Below are 24,924 nucleotides of genomic sequence, written 5' to 3'. Positions count from 1 at the left end.
TTTTGTTGTTGTTGCTGTTGCAATTTTATATAGCATTAACTTGACCCAAAGGCATTGGAGCGCTTTACATGAGCACCAGTTACATAACACAAGGACACACATTTTTGCTAGGCACAGAGAAATTAAGTGATTTGCCCAGAATCACAGGATGTTGAGCCGATGCCGAGACTCAAACCTGATTCACCAGTTCAAAAGTCGGCAGCTCTTACCGTTATGCCATATCCTCACCCCTAAATATGTTTATGCATTAGAGGCAGGACTCGTGGCCTCTGTGCTGCATACACAGTTGCTTTCGCAGTTCTAGTTTAGTGTCTAAAAAATATTTAATAAATCACTTCATACATCTATCTCAATGTGTTTTACGTCATAAAACTCCTGTCCAAAACGAGGCTTGTCTTTTCAACAGGAAAAAAATATGCATCAGCTGTGTGACATCAGTTCTCCTGGATATTGATGCTCAATAAGGTCTCTGATCAGGTTTGTTTTGACAGCCAGGCTACATAAGTGGCAGTGGAAGCTTTCTTCATCACTCAAATTACGAGTAACTGAGTCTAAAATTTGGGGGTACCGTCTAGATGATGAAAGTGCCGACATTTCAAACTATTCAAGGCAAGTCAGCTAGAAAATAAACACAAGTGTGAGACAGTAAGATAGAATTAAAGTTTCATTGGCAAACACATTCCCGCTTAAAACCCGATAAAAAAAAAGTGGACACCAAAGCTCCCAAATAACGTTTTTGTCTTCTGAAATCATGAAATTGCTGCACTTTGCCGTTCCATAGCTAGTCCCAAGAAGGAAGGTCGTAGAACCAGTGCAGAAATATGTTCCCTTATAACCACAAAAAAAATTGATAAAGTAAAACATTCTTTAGATTTCATGCGTCTCTTTTTAGGCTGTTCATTCAACCCAAAGCAGTTTGAGAGTCCATGCCCATTTGCAAGGCATCTCACTGTAGGTTAGTGGAGGCAAAGACACTGCTATTCCTTGCTCTCCCGTTGACACCCAAGGCAGCGACTTCTCCCATCCAACCAGGTACACCTAAAAGAGGAAAGAGGTGGCTGTGAATAGGTACAAGTAAAATATGAGGCATTTAGGTTTCATCTTAGTACAAGGCTACAATGTCGAGAGAACATCATCCCACACACTTTTACAAACCACAGATTTGCAGGCTACAATACGTTATCAGAAAGCAACAGAGGGGCACATTTACTACATAACAAAGTTGGCTGATCTGCATCAAAGGAATAGACTAAACCAATGTTTGCCCTGTTGTGTCCAATTTAAATACAGAACAACATTCAGGGGAAACAACATAATTCCACTCCTGATTACCACTGCAAAGCCAATAGGTTTTACCTTCTATAGATGGCAAAGAGGCAGACTGCACAGAAACACAATACAAATAACTGCATGTGAACATGCCTGCATTTGCACATTACATTGCATATTTTTCCTTAAAATAGAAAGATATGAATTTAAATACTACGTTTAGGGATATAGTTCATGGACAGGGCCAACTAACTACATTGCTGCGGGGATATATAGCGGTCCCATAAAACAAGCATTGGCATAGCCAATAGTTCTTGCCTTTGGGACCTTATAAGTTATTAGCAATGGAGCACATTATCCTGGGTGCTAGAACATCTACTGTACTTTAAAATGGAAGCTTCAACAGTAATCGGCATAGGTGTTGCCTAGGTTTGGACCTAACTTTTTCTAGAAACTTTCCTGCCTTACAAAACTGTTGCATGTGCTCCCTCCTCGACCAAACAGCTTGTCACGGAGCCGGTCTTCAATGGGGGTATATATTGAAGACAAACAACAGCCCTCAGTAAAACCGATACATTTGCTATACAGGACCTTTTTAAACAAGATTCAGATCATCGTAAATATTTGTTGTTATGCTGTGTGGGCGTTTTCTAGCTTTCTTTTACCCTCTTTTTCTGAAAGACAACATACACAATTCTTACTTCTCTCGTACAATTGGGTTTTATTTGTTCTTTTAACTTGGGGATGGCATTTATATAGATTCACGCATCCGAAATTGCGCCTGCTTGATAATTTGATAAGCACTGAAAGTGGGTTGACTGGCACTGGGCAGGGACTTACTGACATCATAAAATGATAATTGTCAGCGCATGCGCACTACTGTGTCCAAAATGTAAGCGATCTGTAGGTGTGCCTCCTGGCTGAATGGAAACTTTCTGCTACAGGATATTTTTTTTATTCAGCTAACCCATAGAAAATCCACACAGGTTGAAGATAACGGCCAAGTTTCCATTTCTGACTGGCACAATTCCCAGTTGTACGGGAATGGAGTGGCTTGATAGCGGAGCATTGGAAAAAGTAACAAGTAATGACAGGGCCGGACTGACTACCGGGCGTTTTGGAATGCTGCTGAGCTGGGGGCCGATTTCGTTGATGGGGACCTGCGTGTACTGAACAAAATTCGTTTTACTTTAATTATTTCAAAGTACACGCAGGTTTCCATGAACGAAATCAGCCCCCACCACAGTGAAATCAGCCCCTTGCTCGGCAGAATTCCAAAACGCCCGGTAGTCAGTCCGGCCCTGAGTAATGACAGGGGGGTGGGGAAAGTGGGATGGACGTGGGGGAGGATGGCTGAAGCAGAAACACGGGAGGACGTGGGGATGAAAACAGCAACGTGAAAACACAAGTGGGGGCGATTTTGAAGGCAATCAAAACGGGTTGTAAAACAAGCCGAACAGGAAGAAAAGTGCAACATGCTGTGAGGCTACAGACTAAAAATACTTGTTTTACTTGAACTCTCAGAAAGAGGCTGCAGATTAATGCCAAAAAGAGTAAAACCATGCATGGAGAAGTTCCAATGTGCTCACCTGAATACACACAATCCAAAGAAATATGTAGACTATAGTACATATAAGGTGCATAGATTAACTCCTAATATATATATATATATACACACATATATATATATATATATATACATACACACACACATTTTACAAATCCTTGTTCTAGGTACGTAAAACAGGCGCTGACTCCGTGGGTATTATCGTCAAAGAAAATTCTTTATTCCTTCATTGATGGCTAGACGCGTTTCGGCGGTCTTGCCGCCTTGGTCACTACAACAGGTACGCTGCCATGTTTGTTAAATTTAAATGCACCTAAACTAATTATTGACATTGTTGTCATGACAAATAATTGCTCCTCATAGACAGACAAAATCCTGTTACGACAGTACATCTAAATGATGAAATCACAGTGTCATGTACTCAAAAATTTGTAACAGAAAACAAAACATGATAAATACATCTTTGTATATATACCAAAATCGTGAAGAGCATAATTATTTAAACACAGATTACAAATTTGCTTGTGACTTCCTGGTGTTTTTGTACACCCTGATTGTCAAGTTTACTTTATTGATGTGTCTGCAGAGCTAATTTAGTGAATACCCAAGTGGGTGTCGTTTAATATCTGCACATTTTCTAATCTGTTTAACAAAATAATTATTTGAACTAGTCATTTTATTGTTTCGGTTAAAAACAAAAATAAAAATAAATAAAAATTATGTAGTGAACGTAACCTGTTACTTCCGGAAAGGATCAAAAATTTGGGAAAAGTAGCTGGTCATTGTAAGTGTACACTTAAGGCCTCATCAGCATTCATTCCCCATTGGGAATTTTGCTGTCCAGTAATACTATGTATCTTGATTCTAATTTTCGCAAAGTCAGTTGTCTGTTTCCCCCCCTGTTGTTTTTGGGGATACTGTCTATAACGAAAAAGGAACGTTCTTCACTTCTAACACCATGGAATGTGTTTATGTGTCTTGCAACAGGGTATGTATTATCATCATGATTGATAGCACGTAGGTGTTGCAGGATCCGTACATGCACGGGGTGTATAGTACTACCTACGTACATTTTGTTGCAAGTACAGCGCAAAACATATACCGCAAAATCTGTTTTGCAGGAATAACTGCCTCGGATTTCGAAAAGGGTATTTCTAAATGGTAATGTCAGGCTGCGAACATTTGTACCATATTTGCATGCCTTACATTTGGAACATTTAGAAAATCCCTTTTGCGGTCTGAGACAATCGGCTCCTGTATTAGGCCTTGGTGTGTTGCATACTAATTCTTGACGCATAGATTTAGCACCTCTGTATGTAATTTTAGGAGGTTTCTTACATATTCCTCCTATTACCGAGTCACTACGTACCAATGGCCAATGTCTGAATAATATTTTGCGTAGATTGTTGTGGTAGATGTTATATCCTGTGATAAGTCTTGGTGGTGTGTTCATCTCATTGCTCACAGTAGTATGTTTTTTACTAGTTTGTGTGTAACAGATCTACTCTTGTGGTACCTGCACACTTCATTTCTGCCCTATTCAAAATTTGTTTATTATAGCCTCTGCCTGTTAGCCGTTGGAAGAGACCATTTTTAGCCTCATTGAAACCAGTTACAGTGCTACAATTGCGTTTCATCCTTAGGCATTCTCCATATGGAATGCTTTCTATTAGTTTATTAGGGTGAAAACTACTAGCGTGTAGAATGGAATTGCCTGATGTAATTTTTCTAAATGTTCTGGTTTCAATCATTCTATTCTCTATGTACAATTCTAAATCCAAAAATTCAATTGCCTCTCTACTGGTTGTACATATGAATTTGAGGTTCAAACTGTTCTTACTGATGTAATTCACAAACTTTGTGGCAGTTTCTTCAGTGCCTTGCCATAGAATGAAGATGTCATCTATGTATCTCACATATATTTTTACATTTTCTGACATTTCCTGTTGATGTTCAGACATGAGTACTTGCTCCTCCCACCAGCCCATATGCAAATTAGCATAACTGGGGGTGAAGCAAGTACCCATGGCTGTGCCTTGAATTTGTTTATAGCATAGTTTATCAAACAGAAAAATGTTATTGTTCAAACACCATTCAGCCATATCTAATAACATAGATGTATGTTGATAAAATTCTATGGCTCTCTTTCCTAAGAAAAATTTCATGGCGTTCAAACCATCTCTGTGTGTGATACTGGTGTACAAACTTTGTACATCTAATGTCATGAAAACATAACTGTCATTCCATGCATAATTGTAGATCTTCCTCAAAAAGTCTCCAGTATCTTTAATGTATGCAGGTAGTTCCCGAACAAATGGCTGAAGAAAATGGTCAATGTAGCGGCTAGTGCTTTCAAATAGCCCCCCAATGGCTGAAATAATTGGTCTTCCGGGGGGGCATGTAGGGTTTTTATGTATTTTAGGGATGAGATATAGCTGAGGAGTAACTGGATAATCGTTTTTCAAAAAATCCATCTCATTTTTAGTTAATAATCCTGCCCTTTTCCATTCATATAATGCCGCATATATATATATATATATATATATATATATATATATATATATATATATATATATATATATATATACACACTCACACTCACACTTTCTCTCTCGCCTGGAGCGCTGCACTAACGAGAGACAGGAGCTGGATGTGCAAAATCCAGTAAGAAGTTCCGATCGGAGATGTCTGCATACATTGTAGATGAAACTGAACGCTACTGTTTCAAATAGACGGAGTTACCTCAAAAATTGAAGCAAAATACAACATTGCAGTTGAAGCCCCAAAAAAGATTTATTACCAGCAGAGCCATAGGTTACCATGAATTCCCATGGCAAAATTGCGTTTGATTGCTGGCTGACAGTGCTCATACCCTGAACAGGTAAATCAGGCTTTACTATGTGGTCTGGGGAGAGCGTGGGTGGGGTCTCGGCATGGGCTCTTCCAGTGTATTTATTGATAATTAAAGACAAGAGCGGCCGCAAAAGCCAAGATAACGATAAGGGAGGAATGCAGCTGGCAAAATGCGTGCCGCGGCTCGCTCCCGAGACCCCTAGGCCATGGGAGTGAAAGTTTAGATGAAAGGCGGGACATGCACCCATGCGCAAAGGCCAATGGAATGTGTGGGAGGAGGCCGACCCACACGGAGAAGTCTCTTGGAAGTCTGGAGTAATTCCAAGAGGCTCTCTCCTAGAGCAGCGCGTGCACGCTGCGCTAGGCTCGACCTAAAAACAATATAATAAAAGGCATGAAGAGCTGATGGCTGCTTTCTATCTCTCAGTTCCTCGCCACAGAATGTGGATACCCTGTCCCCATTCTTGACGGACCCCTGTGCTGATGCCATACGTACACCATCGACCATATCAGGAATGTACTCTCCGGATGGATTGCCAGCAAACTACTAGTTCTACTGCTTAAGATAAGGTGAAAAGCAAGACTGGAGACAGGTCATCTAGGTTCCTCGCAGTTCTGGGCTCAGTCACTCCTCTGTCCAGCCCTATTCATGCAGGGAAATGGTGATGTCTTTGTAGAGTGTACTCAATACACATTGCAGGGCTGTAAGAAGATTAGGCATCATACTGCCCTAATGTGCTCCGACACAGCCATCTCGCCCCACCACTAATAATAGGGAACAACTGGGTTGGGCACAGAGCTGGGTGTTCAGTTGTCATAATCGTTGCCCTGCTCTTACTTACAGGACGTGTGCGTAGGTGCAATAATCCACACTTTCAGGCTATACACGCCTTTGGAAGCAGGAAAAGCTGGCTCTACAAGTGGAGTGTGGGTGCCACCATTGGACAGACTTCACATCTCTAATGGATGTGCTATGAGAGCCACAAGAGTTCTGTGAAGGAAACCTACAAACACCATACACCACAGGACCCTCATAAGACTTGCAAATGGCTGCAACCATTTAAAACTCCTAGAGTATGAGTTTGTTCTGATCCAAGGCATCTGTGCTAGGCAATGGAGATACATAGTTGCTGCCTCTGGAATCCTGTAGCCAGAGTTTTAAAACTTTGCAGACTGTTGTTCTTCTTGGAAGGCCACGATGCAAAGAACCATTCTAAGAAAATACTAGCATATTAGAATTTAGGGCCTTTGTTAGGGATTGGTGGGAGGTTTATTAAGGTGGCAAAGATCATAACCTCTGCCACCATGGTCTATGACTGTCTCGTTTGTTTAGAGATCTCCGCCAGACTGGTGGAGCTCTCTGTGCCTCCAGATGAGCCACCACCACAGCGGAAAAGTAACGTTATTTTTACTCAGGCTAAGATGGGAAAGTGATTGCTTCTTATCAGGCAAACTCTGTAAAACAAATGTTATGTTGCAGTTGATGAAGTAGTTACTTTGAATATAATTCAAATCACAGAGTATGCTCTTTTAACACAGAAGAAATATATCTTTAGTGAACAGATTACAATAACCCTGAATAATGTTCGCATATATTTCATAGATGGTTATTGTGTTTCAGCATTAAGAAGACATCATTTCACCAGATGTTAGAGAGTTGGAGAAGCAGAGATTGTTTTAAGGTGTATCATATACAATACTAGGAGGTGCCGTAGCAAGAATTATAAATTCACTAAAGACTTTCTCTTGTCTTCAGATATCAACACTCCTGCTGAAGAAAATGTACAGATGAGTGACCATCCAAAGTGTTGATGTCCAGTGAATCTATTTCTCTCTTTTATCCATTCCACTTTCCTCAGGTACACTTCTTACTTGGGTATACTACTAACCACCATATTATCCACTGGGCTTGGAGAAGAGTGAAACACATATCCCTCCTGCTGGACATAGGCTACAAAGTTGGTACACTCTGACAGGAGGAGAGTTAGTCTCGAGACAAAAAAGGTGGGGAGAAGGTGAGATGAGACACTTCCCTGTGAAAATCTAAAAAGAAACTTTGGAAAAAACATAGTTATTGCGTAACTCGCCTAGATATACAATTACCAGGCCACCAGGGTCCCTGCTGAGTTTTTCTGCTTTTTGTTCAGAAACCTAAAGACCCTCTGAAAGTTCATTTGAAGGATATTACAGGACAACACCATTCCTAAGTCTACCTAGTGCCCACATGCAATCACAATACAAGATAAATTGAAGGGAGCATTAAGAAATGAGGTGATGATTCAACAGGTATAGAGGCAGGGACATATAGTCAAGTGAGGTAGTGCAAAAACTTTTGCTGCTCCTGTTTCAAACAACTTCATAGAGGAAAATGTAACTGAATCAATAGTTATCGAAGATCTGTACCCAAGTGGTATTAAAGAACCAGCCGTTGATACTGAAACGACAAACCTTTTGAAAAGGAAAGAAGGAATACACTGATTCCTTGGAACATAGCAAAAGGTGGAACTAAGGAGTTTTACTTCACATAATAGATAACCGGGAAAAGGAGTAGTGTTGCAGCTGTCCTTGACAAAACAATTACATCGTTATTAATGAAAACAGATGGAGAAAGAGGTTGGGACAGAAGGTGCAAGAACAAATCCATAAAGCAGAGCTGGTATTTACAAAATACCTATGAGACTGCAACACACTCCCAACTACAGCCAGAAGTACCCTTAGCAAAACACATATTTCCCACTCTGACCAGAAATCTTGCTGTGGAGGAGATGGTGATAGTTAAAAAAGGGCATTATCAGATAAGAATGAGAGGCACGGGTTTTAGCCTGAAGAAGCTCGTGAGGAAGAATGAAGACTTAGAAAACTGTTGCACTTTGTGGGGGTAATGGAAGAGTCATACACTATATTAAAATGCAAATGTTTTCATGAGTAATTACATTCAAGAAACAATGCATCTTGATCTTACAGAGCAGCGAGAGAGAACTGTATCCAAGGTGCACTGAATAACATTTCATAAAACGGAGGAAAGAGTCCCTGCTCAAAGCATCATCATCTGTTCGAAGACTTCAGAATAAAGAAGCAAGTTCAGGAGAAAGCCTGTGCAATGAAATCAGTGAAAATCTCAACTAGGTACTAGTTGGGAGTCTCTCCTGATAACTCTTATGCATGGGAACCAAAGAAAGGAAGATGTGCAGTCTGATCCATGTTCTAAAGGTTGCTGGGGCTCAGGTTAGAACAATTTAGCAGTCAAGGCTTGAAGATTTGCCCCGTGGAACATGTTTCAAAGGAAGAACTACTGGACACCAGGGAAAACTTCTGGATGTACCGTTTAAAATCACTGCATCCAGATGGACTGAACATTACTGACAACACAATTTGATTACTGCATATCTCAAGAGCTCTCAGGACTGCATTGATTCCACATTCCAAATGGAATCTTCACTCATGATGCTTTTTGAAAATTCAGCTGTGTTATCTGTGCAGCCACTGAGCAAACCATCTTGTACTACCTGAGGAAGGCGGAAGCTGAAACGTTGTAGTAGAAATATATTTTTGTTCTTTGGTGAATCTATCTGTCACTTGATTCCTTTGTGTTCTACAACAGCTTCCAAGTGTGTTCTAAAGAGCAACTAGATCGTTAACAGTCTTACTTATGACAAAATTATGGCACACCTGAAGCCATCTTGATTGGAATAAACTGGTAACACTTAAAACATTTAATTGAAAAAGGAACAAAATGAGGGGGTTCATGTTGTCATAGAGATTATGGTTAGTGTTGCAGAAAGAAAAATTAGGGCATGTTTTAAGTGAGATCTCAAATCCTCTTCTATTTCATTAGAAAATTCTGACACACAGACTGAAACAATCACTTTCAATACCAGCAGGATACTTCCAGTTAACTCCCTGGTAAGCAGTAGCTTTACAACAGTGATCTAATAAACAACTAGAGTGCTAACATTCTGAATATATGGCAAATGTGTGACACATCTGAATGCCTTCTTGATGGAATGAAAGTAAAAAACTGAAAGCTTTTCCTACTGAGGAGACTGCAGTAAATGAGAAAATTAGGAAACTTCATAACAAATAAGTCTCCCATGATGGCCACCAGAGAAAAAAAGAGCCCAAATGTAGCACAAATTTTACCCAGATGTAGCTCACATATAGCTCAATGACAGAAATGTGCAAAACACTTTACATTTTTTGTTTTTTTGCAGTTTTATATAGTGCAGACTGGTCTTACTTGGACCCCTTATTGCGTATTTTGCACGAAGTACATGGGATTGATCTTGCGAAACATTGAACTTTACTATTCTGTTAACCTGAAGTTGCTCTGAACCGGGCTTTGTAACACCAGTTTTTACCTATTGGTTTTAATAAATTCTCACTGTATTGTATTAAGAAACAGATTTTACTGTTTTTATGTACACTTTTATGATCTATGTTTCTAAATCAGCTCGAATAAAGTTTAATGAATTTAATTGAAGTCTCCCAAGATGGCCACCAGAGAAAAAGGAGCCCAAATGTAGTACAAAATCACCCAGATGTAGCCCACGTATAGCCCAATGACAGAAGTGTGGAAAACACTTTTTATCCTTTGGTTTTTTTTTTGCAGTTTTATATAGTGCAGGCTGGTCAGATATTGGAGTGCTTTACATGAGCATTGGTTACACCATACAAGGACAAACACATTTTGGTTGTAGGCATGGGGAGATTAAGTGATTTGACCAGAATCACAGAATGTCAAGCTGAAGCAGAAACTCCAACTTGGTTCCACAGTTGCAAAGTCTGCGGCTCTGGAAGTAACACCACATTCTCTCCCCTAAGCGTAACATTTAATCAAGCGGTCAACTGGATAAAAAAACCAAGATAACAAATAATTTAAAAGTGCTTTGTTGCTATTTGAGAACTCAGAAAATATGTCCTAATTTTAGTTCTTTGGATCACTAACAATCATTTCTATGCAAATAAGACCCTCTCGTTTCTATACTTTCTAAAGGAAATGCTTTAGGTATTACAGTTTTGATTACATCAAGATGACGTTAGGCGTGCCACACTTCTGTAATGAATATAGAATGTTCGCAATCTAGTTGTTCATTAGGATACTGTTGGGAGGCAGAAGTCAGGGGCACGGACTTCGAAAATTGAAGGCAGGTAGGAGGGGGCAGAGGCAACAATTTAAGCAGGCAGGAAGGGCGGTGGCAGCACAACATGGAGGGCAGTGGAAAGGGGGCATGGGCAACAAACTAACAATGCAGGACAGGCAAGAGAGGCTGTGGCAATATAATAGACCATTGAGGGCAGAAGGAAGAGGCAGTGGTAGTACAACCATACATACCAACAGAGACGATTCAGGCAGGAAACGGCCAATGTTCTTAAACCCAAAAGGGCATTATTTTATCTGTCTCTTGTCTACAACCTCCTCTTTTTCTATGCAAGTCAATGGGAAAAATCAATTCCCCAGGTTTTTTTTCCAAAATCTCCCTCTTACCAAATTCAAAATGTTAGCAAGTATAATACATTGGATCATGGAAGTCAGGAGGAATTGGGGTAGGGGCATGTACAGGTGTACCTAACTGACCTTACAGGGCAGGCATCAGGGTTTACAGCAGCACAATACACCACACAGGGCATGCGGGACGGCAGTGCGGCACAACGAACCATGGAAAGCAATAGGGAGGGGACAGGACCATTCACATGGACAACAGAGGAAAGAGGGGAAAGAGGCAATGGCAGCAAGCTGACCATACTGGACAGACAGGAGAGAAATCTGCAGCATAACGGACCATAAAGGGCAGGAGGGAGGGATCAGGGGCATGACAATGGAACAGACAAGCCAGGAGGGAGGGAATAGGGGTCTGCACATGAAAAGGGGGCAAGGGGGCAGGGCAGGAGCAGCCAGCTGACCGTGGAGGTCAGGCAGGATGGGCACTAGAAGCACAACACACCATGGAGGGCAACAGTGAGACTACAATGGCATACACACAGACCAGAGAGGGAAGGTGGGAGGGGGTCAGGGGCAGCACAGAAGACCATGCATGGCAAGCAAGAGGGATAGTGGCAGCACAATTTGGCCATGATAGGCAAGAAGGAGGGTGCAGGGGCATGCATAAAGGATCATGGAGGTTAGAAGGGAGGTGTAGGAGCTGGGCACAGACAAGAGAGTTCAGGGGAAGGCGCCTCACAACAGACCACGTGGGGCAGGCAGGAGAAGCAGTTGCAGCACAAGAGACCATGGAGGGTAGAAGGATGTGGCAGTAAAATAGACCATGGAGGACAGGAGGAAGGGGATAGGGGCATGGAACGTGGACAGGCAGGGTGGAAGTGGCAGGGAGAGGTTACAGTCATCTGACAATGCTAGGCAGGTGGGAGGGGAGAGGCAGCTCAACAGAAAACTTAGAGTAAATAGGAGGGGCAGGTCCATGGAACATGGTGGGCAAAAAAGATGGATCAGGGGCATGTACACAGACATCGGAGGGCAGGGGGAAGGAGAGTAGGGGCAGCAAGCTAAGCATAGAGGCTAAGCAGGAGAGCAATGATGGGCGGGAGGAGTAGACTGGGACATCATGCTAAATGGAGGGCAGTTGCAGCACATCAGACCCTGCATGACAGGAGAGAGGAGGCTAGTGCATGGATTCAGACAACAGAGGATAGTAGAAAGTGGATGGGGCAGCAAGCTGACTGTTTAGAGACGGCGGGAAGGCCAGTGGCAGAACAAGGGCCACACAGGGCTATAATGAGGGAGCAGGGACATGGACTTGGACAATGGATTGCAAGGAGGAGGGGAGGCAGGAGCAGCAAGCTGGGGTGGGGGGGGCAGCACAATGCCGGGCCAGGCCCTGCTTCCAACCCCCCACCATCCATTGTGATAGGCATCTTACTTAACATTTAAAAAAAACTAAAAATACGCTGAAAAAAACAAAGATTACAGGGACGTTAAAGTTAAACTCAGAATTCACTCGTACAAAACCACTGAAATTCAGCAGTTATAGTTACCTGAGCTAACTATAACTTACGCCCCCGCAATGCACTGCTTATGACCTCAGACATTACATCATTCATGACATGGTCAGTGACATCACTCAAGACATCACTCATCACATCTCAAATGAGCTGTGAATGGAATGGAACTATAATCACTAGAACTTTATTTAGGGATAGTGTGTGTATATTAACACCCCTTTTTACTTCTTTTCTTTCCTGTAAGAACCTCTATAAAATGCAACGTGCCCAGATCAATATGGCCGATAGCCTTTCACTTTAAAGTAATGTGTAGTCCATTGTTTATGTTGATGTTTGCAATCGTAAGTATGTTTATTATGAACAACTCAAGTTGACGAACATATAGGTACGGCGGTCACGGGGAATGATATGCTGAAATTACATTGTGTGCATATTAACACTTGTTTTCTTTTCTTTATTGTATAAATTCCTGAATTTTCACATCGTGATCAAGACAATATGGCAGCCAGCTTTTTGGTTTTAATGTAATAACCCAAGTGCTGATTCCTTCCTTGTAAGAGTGAGAGGAGATTGAATATATACACATATATATACCTCACTCTCTTCTTTCCGCACCTGTCTTGCCTCTTTCTGCACCTCTCTTCCCGCTTTCTGCAACTCACTCATCTATCTGCACCTCTCTTGCCTCTTTCTGCACCTCTGTTGCCTCTTGCTGCACCTTTCGTCCTGTTTCTGCACCTCTTGTGCCTCTTTCTGCACCTTTCTTCCTCTTTCTGTACCTCTCTTGCCTCTTTCTGCACCTCACTTGCCTTTCTATGCCTTTCTTCCTTTTATTGCACCTCTCTTGCCTCTTTTCACACCTCCCTTGCCTCTATCTGCACCTCTTGCTTTTCTACTCAACTCTTGCCTCTTTCTGCACCTCTCTTGCCTCTTTCTGCACTTCTCTTGCCTCTTTCTGAACCTCTTGCCTCTTTCTGCAGCTCACTCTTCTTTCGGCACCTCTCTTGCCTCTTTGTGCACCTTTCTTCCCTCTTTCTGTAGATCAATCCCTTCTATCAGCACCTCTCTTGCCTCTTCCTATACCTCTCTTGCCTCTTTCTGCACCTCTCTTGCCTTTTCTGCAGCTCACTCTCTTCTTTCTGCACCTCTTGCCTTTATCTTCACCTCTCTTGCCTCTTTCTGCACCTTTGTTCTTCTTTCTGTACCTCTCTTGCCGTTTCTGCACATCTCTTGCTTCTTACTGCACCTTTCTTCCTCTTTCTGTACCTCTCTTACCTGTTTCTGCATCACTCTTGTCTCTTTTTGCATGTCTCTTGCCTCTTTCTGACCTCCCTTGCCTCTTTCTGCAGCTCACTCTCTTCTGTCAGCACCTCTCTTGCCTCTTTCTGTACCTCTCTTACCTCTTTCTGTAGCTCACCTTTCTTTCTGGTCCTCTCTTGCCCCTTTCTGTACCTCTCTTGCCTCTTTTTGCACCTTTCTTCTTCTTTCTACACCTCTTTTTCCTCTTTCTGCTCTTCTCTTGCCTCTTTCTGCACCTGACTTGCCTCTTTCGCCTCTTTCTACACCGCTTACCTTTTTGCACTTCTATAGCCTCTTTTTGCACCTCACTTGCATCTTTCTGCACCTCTTGCCTTTCAGCAATTCTCTTGCTTCTTTCTGCAGCTCACTCTCCTTTCTGCACCTCTCTTGCCTCTTTCTGCACCTCTTTTGCCTCCTTCTGCTCTTCTCTTGCCTCTTTCTACTCCTCTTACCTCTTTCTGCACGTCTCTTGCCTCTTTTTGAACGTCTCTTGCCTCTTTTTGAACCTTTCTTGCCTCTTTCTGCAGCTCACTCTTCTTTCTGCACCTCGCTTGCCTCTTTCTTCACCTCTTCCCTCTTTCTGCAGCTCACTCTCTTCTATCAGCACCTCTCTTGCATCTTTATGCATCTCTTTTGCCTCTTTCTGCACCTCTCTCGCCTCTTTCTGTACCTCTTGTTGCCTCTTTCTGCACCTCTCTTGCCTCTTTCTGCACCTCACTTGCTTCTTTCTGCAGCTCACTCTCTTATTTCTGTACCTCTCTTGCCTCTTTCTGTACTTCTCTTGCCTCTTTCTGCACCTCTCTTGACGCTTTCTGCAGCTCACTCTTCTTTCTGCACCTCTCTTGCCTCTTTCTGCACCTTTCTTCCCTCTTCTGCAGGTTATTCTCTTCATTCTGTACCTCTCTTGCCTCTTTCTGTACCTCTCTTGCCTCTTTCTGTACTTCTCTTGCCTCTTTCTGCACCTCTCTTGCCTCTTTCTGCACCTCTCTCGTCTCTTTCTGCTACTCACTCTCTTCTTTCTGCACCTCTCTTGCCTCTTTCTGTACCTTTCTTCTTCTTTCTGCACATCACTTGCATCTTACTGTGCCTTTCTTCCTCTTTCTGCACCTCTCTTGCCTCTTTCTACACCTGTTGCCTCTTTATGCACCTCTCTTGCATCTTGCTGCACCTCTCTTGCATCTTGCTGCCTCTCTCTTGCCTCTTTCTGCAGCTCACTCTTCTTTCTGCACCTCTCTTGCCTCGTTCTGCACCTCTCTTGCCACTTTCTGCACCTCTCTTGCCTATTTCTGCAGCTCACTCTCTTCTTTCTGCACCTCTCTTGCCTCTTTCTGCACCATTCTTCTTCTATCTGCACCTCACTTGCCTCTTACTGTGCCTTTCTTCCTCTGTCTGCACCTCTTGTGCCTCTTCCTACACCTTTTGCCTCTTTATGCACCTCTCTGGCATCTTGCTGCCCCTCTCTTGCCTCTTTCTGCAGCTCCCTCTCTTCTCTCTGCACCTCTTTTGCCTCATTCTGTACCTCTCTTGCCACTTTCTGACTCACACTTGCCTCTTTCTGCACCTCTCTTGCCTCTTTCTGCACCTCACTCTTCTTTCTGACCCACACTTGCCCCTTTCTGTACCTCTCTTGCCTCTTTCTGCACCTCACTCTTCTTTTTGCACCTCTCTTGCTTCTTTCTATACCTCTCTTGCTTCTTTCTGCGCTTCTCTTGCTTCTTTCTGCACCTTTCTTCCTTTTTCTGCATTTATCTTGATATTGCCTTTCTGCATCTTTCTTCCTCTTTCTGCAGTTCTCTTGCCTCTTTCTGCACCACTCTTGCCTCTTTCGGCACTTCACTCTCTTCTTTATGCACCTCTCTTGCCTTTTTCTGCACCTCTCTTCCCTCTTTCTGCAGCTCACTCTTTTCTTCAGACCTCTTGCCTCTTTCTGCACCTCTCTTGTCTCTTGCTGCACCTCTCTTGCCTCATTCTGTACCTCTCTTGCCACTTTCTGACTCACACTTGCCTCTTTCTGCACCTCTCTTGCCTCTTTCTGCACCACTCTTGCCTCTTTCGGCACTTCACTCTCTTCTTTATGCACCTCTCTTGCCTTTTTCTGCACCTCTCTTCCCTCTTTCTGCAGCTCACTGTCTTCGCTCTGCACCTCTCTTGCCTCTTTCTGCACTTCTCATTCCTCTTTCTGCACTTCTCTTTGTTCTTTCTGCAGCTCACTCTCTTCTTTCTGTACCTCTATTCCTTCTTTCTGCACCTCTCTTGCCTCTCTCTGCACCTCTCTTGCCCCGCAATACACCTCTCTTGACACTTTTTGCCCTTCTCTTGCCTCTTTCTGCAGCTCACTTGCTTCTTTCTGCACCTTTCTCCCTCTGTGTACCTCTCTTGCCTTTTTCTATACCACTTACCTCTTTCTGTACCTCTCTTGCCTGTTTCTGCATCACTCTTGTCTCTTTCTGCATGTCTCTTTCTGACCTCTCTTGCCTCTTTCTGCAGCTCACTCTCTTCTGTCAGCACCTCTCTTGTCTCTTTCTGTACCTCTCTTGCCTCTTTCTGCACCTCTCTTGCATCTTGCTGTCCCTCTCTTGCCTCTTTCTGCAGCTCACTCTCTTCTTTCAGTACCTCTCTTAACACTTTCTGCACCATTCTTCTTCTTTCTGCACCTCACTTGCCTCTTACTGTGCCTTTCTTCCTCTTTCTGCACCTCTCTTGCCTCTTTCTACACCTTTTGCCTCTTTATGCACCTCTCTGGCATCTTGCTGCCCCTCTCTTGCCTCTTTCTGCAGCTCACTCTCTTCTCTCTGCACCTCTCTTGCCTCATTCTGCACCTCTCCTGCCACTTTCTGACTCACACTTGCCTCTTTCTGCACCTCTCTTGCCTCTTTCTGCACCTCTCTTCTTTCTGACCCACACTTGCCTCTTTCTGTACCTCTCTTGACTCTTTCTGCACCTCACTCTTCTTTCTGCACCTCTCTTGCTTCTTTCTGCACCTTTCTTCCTCTTTCTGCACTTCTCTTGCCTCTTTCTGCACCACTCTTGCCTCTTCGGCACTTCACTCTCTTCTTTATGCACCTCTCTTCCCTCTTTCTGCAGCTCACTGTCTTCGCTCTGCACCTCTCTTGCCTCTTTCTGCACTTCTCATTCCTCTTTCTGCACTTCTCTTTGTTCTTTCTGCAGCTTACTCTCTTCTTTCTGTACCTCTCTTCCCTCTTTCTGCACCTCTCTTGCCTCTTTCTGCACCTCTCTTGCCTCTTTCTGCACCTCTCTTGCCTCTTTCTGAAGCTCACTCTCTTCTTTCTGCACCTCTGCTGCCTCTTTCTGCACCTCTCTTGCCTCTTTCTGAACATTTCTTTCTCTTTATGCACCTCTCTTGCTCCGCAATGTACCTCTCTTGACTCTTTTTGCCCTTCTCTTGCCTCTTTCTGCAGCTCACTTGCTTCTTTCTGCACCTTTCTTTCTCTGTGTACTTCTCTTGACTCTTTCTGTACCTCTCTTGCCTCTTTCAACACCTCTCTTGCCTCTTTCTGCAACTCACTCTCTTCTTTCTGCACCTTTCTTGCCTTTCTACACCTCTCTTCCCTCTTTCTGCAGCTCACTCTTTTCTTCAGACCTCTTGCCTCTTTCTGCACCTCTCTTGTCTCTTGCTGCACCTCTCTTGCCTCTTTCTGCACCTCTCTTGCCTCTTTCTGCACCAGTCTTGTCTCTTTCGGCACCTCTCTTGCCTCTTTCTGTACCTCACGTGCCTCTTTCTGCAGCTCACTCTCTTCTTTCTGCACCTCTTGCCTCATTCTGCACCTCTCTTGACACTTTCTGACCCACACTTTCCTCTTTCTGTATCTCACTCTTCTTTCTGCATATCTCTTGCTTCTTTCTGTACCTCTCTTGCTTCTTTCTGCGCTTCTCTTGCTTCTTTCTGCACCTTTCTTCCTTTTTCTGCATTTATCTTGATATTGTCTTTCTGCACCTTTCTTCCTCTTTCTGCACTTCTCTTGCCTCTTTCTGCACCCCTCTTGCCTCTTTCGGCACCTCTCTTGCCTCTTTCGGCACTTCACTCTCTTCTTTATGCACCTCTCTTGCCTCTTTCTGCACCTCTCTTGCCTCTTTCTGCACCTCTCTTGCCTCTTTCTGCAGCTCACTGTCTTCGCTCTGCACCACTCTTGCCTCTTTCTGCACTTCTCATTCCTCTTTCTGCACTTCTCTTTGTTCTTTCTGCAGCTCACTCTTCTTTCTGTCCCTCGCTTCCCTCTTTCTGTACCTCTCTTGCATCTTTCTGCACCACTCTTGCCTCTTTCTGAAGCTCACTCTTTTCTTTCTGCACCTCTCTTGCCTCTTTCTGAACATTTCTTCCTCTTTGTGTACCTCTCGTGACTCTTTCTATACCACTTACCTCTTTCTGTACCTCTCTTGCCTCTTTCAGCACCTCTCTTGCCTCTTTCAGCACCTCACTCTTCTTTTTGCACCTCTCTTGCTTCTTTCTATACCTCTCTTGCTTCTTTCTGCGCTTCTCTTGCTTCTTTCTGCACCTTTCTTCCTTTTTCTGCATTTATCTTGATATTGCCTTTCTGCATCTTTCTTCCTCTTTCTGCAGTTCTCTTGCCTCTTTCTGCACCACTCTTGCCTCTTTCGGCACTTCACTCTCTTCCTTATGCACCTCTCTTGCCTTTTTCTGCACCTCTCTTCCCTCTTTCTGCAGCTCACTCTTTTCTTCAGACCTCTTGCCTCTTTCTGCACCTCTCTTGTCTCTTGCTGCACCTCTCTTGCCTCATTCTGTACCTCTCTTGCCACTTTCTGACTCACACTTGCCTCTTTCTGCACCTCTCTTGCCTCTTTCTGCACCAGTCTGGTCTCTTTCGGCACCTCTCTTGCCTCTTTCTGTACCTCACGTGCCTCTTTCTGCAGCTCCCTCTCTTCTCTCTGCACCTCTCTTGCCTCATTCTGTACCTCTCTTGCCACTTTTTGACTCACACTTGCCTCTTTCTGCACCTCTCTTGCCTCTTTCTGCACCTCACTCTTCTTTCTGACCCACACTTGCCCCTTTTTGCACCTCTCTTGCTTCTTTCTATACCTCTCTTGCTTCTTTCTGCGCTTCTCTTGCTTCTTTCTGCACCTTTCTTCCTTTTTCTGCATTTATCTTGATATGGCCTTTCTGCCTCTTTCTTCCTCTTTCTGCAGTTCTCTTGCCTCTTTCTGCACCACTCTTGCCTCTTTCGGCACTTCTCATTCCTCTTTCTGCACTTCTCTTTGTTCTTTCTGCAGCTCACTCTCTTCTTTCTGTACCTCTATTCCTTCTTTCTGTACCTCTCTTGCCTCTTTCTGCACCTCTCTTGCCTCTCTCTGCACCTCTCTTGCCCCGCAATACACCTCTCTTGACACTTTTTGCCCTTCTCTTGCCTCTTTCTGCAGCTCACTTGCTTCTTTCTGCACCTTTCTTCCTCTGTGTACCTCTCTTGACTCTTTCTATACCACTTACCTCTTTCTGTACCTCTCTTGCCTGTTTCTGCATCACTCTTGTCTCTTTCTGCATGTCTCTTGCCTCTTTCTGACCTCTCTTGCCTCTTTCTGCAGCTCACTCTCTTCTGTCAGCACCTCTCTTGTCTCTTTCTGTACCTCTCTTGCATCTTGCTGTCCCTCTCTTGCCTCTTTCTGCAGCTCACTCTCTTCTTTCTGTACCTCTCTTGCCACTTTCTGCACCATTCTTCTTCTTTCTGCACCTCACTTGCCTCTTACTGTGCCTTTCTTCCTCTTTCTGCACCTCTCTTGTCTCTTTCTACACCTTTTGCCTCTTTATGCACCTCTCTGGCATCTTGCTGCCCCTCTCTTGCCTCTTTCTGCAGCTCACTCTCTTCTCTCTGCACCTCTCTTGCCTCATTCTGCACCTCTCCTGCCACTTTCTGACTCACACTTGCCTCTTTCTGCACCTCTCTTGCCTCTTTCTGCACCTCTCTTCTTTCTGACCCACACTTGCCTCTTTCTGTACCTCTCTTGACTCTTTCTGCACCTCACTCTTCTTTCTGCACCTCTCTTGCTTCTTTCTGCACTTTTCTTCCTCTTTCTGCACTTCTCTTGCCTCTTTCTGCACCACTCTTGCCTCTTCGGCACTTCACTCTCTTCTTTATGCACCTCTCTTCCCTCTTTCTGCAGCTCACTGTCTTCGCTCTGCACCTCTCTTGCCTCTTTCTGCACTTCTCATTCCTCTTTCTGCACTTCTCTTTGTTCTTTCTGCAGCTTACTCTCTTCTTTCTGTACCTCTCTTCCCTCTTTCTGCACCTCTCTTGCCTCTTTCTGCACCTCTCTTGCCTCTTTCTGCACCTCTTGCCTCTTTCTGAAGCTCACTCTCTTCTTTCTGCACCTCTGCTGCCTCTTTCTGCACCTCTCTTGCCTCTTTCTGAACATTTCTTTCTCTTTATGCACCTCTCTTGCTCCGCAATGCACCTCTCTTGACTCTTTTTGCCCTTCTCTTGCCTCTTTCTGCAGCTCACTTGCTTCTTTCTGCACCTTTCTTTCTCTGTGTACTTCTCTTGACTCTTTCTATACCACTTACCTCTTTCTGTACCTCTCTTGCCTCTTTCAACACCTCTCTTGCCTCTTTCTGCAACTCACTCTCTTCTTTCTGCACCTTTCTTGCCTTTCTACACCTCTCTTCCCTCTTTCTGCAGCTCACTCTTTTCTTCAGACCTCTTGCCTCTTTCTGCACCTCTCTTGTCTCTTGCTGCACCTCTCTTGCCTCTTTCTGCACCTCTCTTGCCTCTTTCTGCACCAGTCTTGTCTCTTTCGGCACCTCTCTTGCCTCTTTCTGTACCTCACGTGCCTCTTTCTGCAGCTCACTCTCTTCTTTCTGCACCTCTTGCCTCATTCTGCACCTCTCTTGACACTTTCTGACCCACACTTTCCTCTTTCTGTACCTCACTCTTCTTTCTGCACATCTCTTGCTTCTTTCTGTACCTCTCTTGCTTCTTTCTGCGCTTCTCTTGCTTCTTTCTGCACCTTTCTTCCTTTTTCTGCATTTATCTTGATATTGTCTTTCTGCACCTTTCTTCCTCTTTCTGCACTTCTCTTGCCTCTTTCTGCACCCCTCTTGCCTCTTTCGGCACTTCACTCTCTTCTTTATGCACCTCTCTTGCCTCTTTCTGCACCTCTCTTGCCTCTTTCTGCACCTCTCTTGCCTCTTTCTGCAGCTCACTGTCTTCGCTCTGCACCACTCTTGCCTCTTTCTGCACTTCTCATTCCTCTTTCTGCACTTCTCTTTGTTCTTTCTGCAGCTCACTCTTCTTTCTGTCCCTCTCTTCCCTCCTTCTGAAGCTCACTCTTTTCTTTCTGCACCTCTCCTGCCTCTTTCTGCACTTCTCTTGCCTCTTTCTGAACATTTCTTCCTCTTTGTGTACCTCTCGTGACTCTTTCTATACCACTTACCTCTTTCTGTACCTCTCTTGCCTCTTTCAGCACCTCTCTTGCCTCTTTCAGCACCTCACTCTTCTTTCTGTCCCTCTCTTCCTTCTTTCTGTACCTCTCTTGCATCTTTCTGCACCACTCTTGCCTCTTTCTGAAGCTCACTCTTTTCTTTCTGCACCTCTCCTGCCTCTTTCTGCACCTCTCTTGCCTCTTTCTGAACATTTCTTCCTCTTTGTGTACCTCTCGTGACTCTTTCTATACCACTTACCTCTTTCTGTACCTCTCTTGCCTCTTTCAGCACCTCTCTTGCCTCTTTCAGCACCTCACTCTTCTTTTTGCACCTCTCTTGCTTCTTTCTATACCTCTCTTGCTTCTTTCTGCGCTTCTCTTGCTTCTTTCTGCACCTTTCTTCCTTTTTCTGCATTTATCTTGATATTGCCTTTCTGCATCTTTCTTCCTCTTTCTGCAGTTCTCTTGCCTCTTTCTGCACCACTCTTGCCTCTTTCGGCACTTCACTCTCTTCTTTATGCACCTCTCTTGCCTTTTTCTGCACCTCTCTTCCCTCTTTCTGCAGCTCACTGTCTTCGCTCTGCACCTCTCTTGCCTCTTTCTGCACTTCTCATTCCTCTTTCTGCACTTCTCTTTGTTCTTTCTGCAGCTCACTCTCTTCTTTCTGTACCTCTCTTCCTTCTTTCTGTACCTCTCTTGCCTCTTTCTGCACCTCTCTTGCCTCTCTCTGCACCTCTCTTGCCCCGCAATACACCTCTCTTGACACTTTTTGCCCTTCTCTTGCCTCTTTCTGCAGCTCATTTGCTTCTTTCTGCACCTTTCTTCCTCTGTGTACCTCTCTTGACTCTTTCTATGCCACTTACCTCTTTCTGTACCTCTCTTGCCTGTTTCTGCATCACTCTGGTCTCTTTCTGACCTCTCTTGCCTCTTTCTGCAGCTCACTCTATTCTGTCAGCACCTCTCTTGCCTCTTTCTGTACCTCTCTTGCCTCTTTCTGCACCTCTCTTGCATCTTGCTGTCCCTCTCTTGCCTCTTTCTGCAGCTCACTCTTCTTTCTGTACCTCTCTTGCCTCTTTCTGCACCATTCTTCTTCTTTCTGCACCTCACTTGCCTCTTACTGTGCCTTTCTTCCTCTTTCTGCACCTCTCTTGCCTCTTTCTACACCTTTTGCCTCTTTATGCACCTCTCTGGCATCTTGCTGCCCCTCTCTTGCCTCTTTCTGCAGCTCACTCTCTTCTCTCTGCACCTCTCTTGCCTCATTCTGCACCTCTCCTGCCACTTTCTGACTCACACTTGCCTCTTTCTTCACCTCTCTTGCCTCTTTCTGCACCTCTCTTCTTTCTGACCCACACTTGCCTCTTTCTGTACCTCTCTTGACTCTTTCTGCACCTCACTCTTCTTTCTGCACCTCTCTTGCTTCTTTCTGCACCTTTCTTCCTCTTTCTGCACTTCTCTTGCCTCTTTCTGCATCACTCTTGCCTCTTCGGCACTTCACTCTCTTCTTTATGCACCTCTCTTCCCTCCTTCTGCAGCTCACTGTCTTCGCTCTGCACCTCTCTTGCCTCTTTCTGCACTTCTCATTCCTCTTTCTGCACTTCTCTTTGTTCTTTCTGCAGCTTACTCTCTTCTTTCTGTACCTCTCTTCCCTCTTTCTGCACCTCTCTTGCCTCTTTCTGCACCTCTCTTGCCTCTTTCTGAAGCTCACTCTTCTTTCTGCAACTCTCCTGCCTCTTTCTGCACCTCTCTTGCCTCTTTCTGAACATTTCTTTCTCTTTATGCACCTCTCTTGCTCCACAATGCACCTCTCTTGACTCTTTTTGCCCTTCTCTTGCCTCTTTCTGCAGCACACTTGCTTCTTTCTGCACCTTTCTTTCTCTGTGTACTTCTCTTGACTCTTTCTATACCACTTACCTCTTTCTGTACCTCTCTTGCCTCTTTCACCACCTCTCTTGCCCCTTTCTGCAACTCACTCTCTTCTTTCTGCACCTTTCTTGCCTTTCTACACCTCTCTTCCCTCTTTCTGCAGCTCACTCTTTTCTTCAGACCTCTTGCCTCTTTCTGCACCTCTCTTGTCTCTGGCTGCACCTCTCTTGCCTCTTTCTGCACCTCTCTTGCCTCTTTCTGCACCAGTCTTGTCTCTTTCGGCACCTCTCTTGCCTCTTTCTGTACCTCACGTGCCTCTTTCTGCAGCTCTCTCTTCTTTCTGCACCTCTTGCCTCATTCTGCACCTCTCTTGACACTTTCTGACTCACACTTGCCTCTTTCTGCACCTCTCTTGCCTCTTTCTGCACCGCACTCTTCTTTCTGACCCACACTTTCCTCTTTCTGTACCTCACTCTTCTTTCTGCACATCTCTTGCTTCTTTCTGTACCTCTCTTGCTTCTTTCTGCGCTTCTCTTGCTTCTTTCTGCACCTTTCTTCCTTTTTCTGCATTTATCTTGATATTGTCTTTCTGCACCTTTCTTCCTCTTTCTGCACTTCTCTTGCCTCTTTCTGCACCACTCTTGCCTCTTTCGGCACTTCACTCTCTTCTTTATGCACCTCTCTTGCCTCTTTCTGCACCTCTCTTGCCTCTTTCTGCAGCTCACTGTCTTCGCTCTGCACCTCTCTTGCCTCTTTCTGCACTTCTCATTCCTCTTTCTGCACTTCTCTTTGTTCTTTCTGCAGCTCACTCTTCTTTCTGTCCCTCTCTTCCCTCTTTCTGTACCTCTCTTGCATCTTTCTGCACCACTCTTGCCTCTTTCTGAAGCTCACTCTTTTCTTTCTGCACCTCTCCTGCCTCTTTCTGCACCTCTCTTGCCTCTTTCTGAACATTTCTTCCTCTTTGTGTACCTCTCGTGACTCTTTCTATACCACTTACCTCTTTCTGTACCTCTCCTGCCTCTTTCTGCACCTCTCTTGCCTCTGTCTGCAACTCACTCTTCTTTCTGCACCTCTCTTGCCTTTCAACACCTCTCTTCCCTCTTTCTGCAGCTCACTCTTTTCTTCAGACCTCTTGCCTCTTTCCGCACCTCTCTTGTCTCTTGCTGCACCTCTCATGCCTCTTTCTGCACCTCTCTTGCCTCTTTCTGCACCTCTCTTGCATCTTTCTGCACCAGTCTTGTCTCTTTCTGCACCTCTCTTGCCTCTTTCTGCACTTCTCTTGCCTCTTTCTGCACCTCTCTTGCCTCTTTCTGTGCCTCACTTGCCTCTTTCTGCACCTTTCTTCCTCTTTCTGGACCTCTCTTGCCTCTTTCTGTACCCCTCTTGCCTCTCTGCACCTCACTTGTCTCTTTCCGTGCCTTTCTTCCTCTTTCTGCATCCCACTCTCTATTTTTTGCAACTCTCTTGCTTCTTTCTGTGCCTCTATTGCTTCTTTCCACACTTCTCTTGCTTCTTTCTGCACCTCTATTGCCTCTTTCATCACTTCTCTTGCTCCTTTCTGCACCTTTCTTCCTCTTTTTGCACCTCTCTTCCTTTTTTCTGCACTTATCTTGCCTTTTTCTGTTCGTTTCTTGCTTCTTTCTGCGCTTCTCTTGCTTCTTTCTGCACCTTTCTTCCTTTTTCTGCATTTATCTTGATATTGTCTTTCTGCACCTTTCTTCCTCTTT

At 44.3% G+C, this 24,924-nt stretch overlaps 1 protein-coding gene across 1 annotated transcript in view; it reads right to left on the bottom strand.

Moving 5' to 3' along the window:
* Positions 1 to 24,924, bottom strand: part of FUCA2 (alpha-L-fucosidase 2) — a 230,955-nt gene continuing 206,031 nt past the window's right edge. The window contains exon 7 of the mRNA XM_085611664.1: positions 1 to 1,038. Coding sequence (XP_085467790.1) covers positions 898 to 1,038 — 141 coding nt within the window. The 3' untranslated portion in view covers positions 1 to 897. The remainder of the gene's footprint in view (positions 1,039 to 24,924) is intronic.

This window comes from Triturus cristatus, chromosome 6 (genome assembly GCF_964204655.1).
Source record: "Triturus cristatus chromosome 6, aTriCri1.1, whole genome shotgun sequence".
Lineage (NCBI taxonomy): Eukaryota > Metazoa > Chordata > Amphibia > Caudata > Salamandridae > Triturus > Triturus cristatus.
Note: the sequence above shows the minus strand (reverse complement) of the source record. Positions and strands in the feature narration are given on the sequence as shown.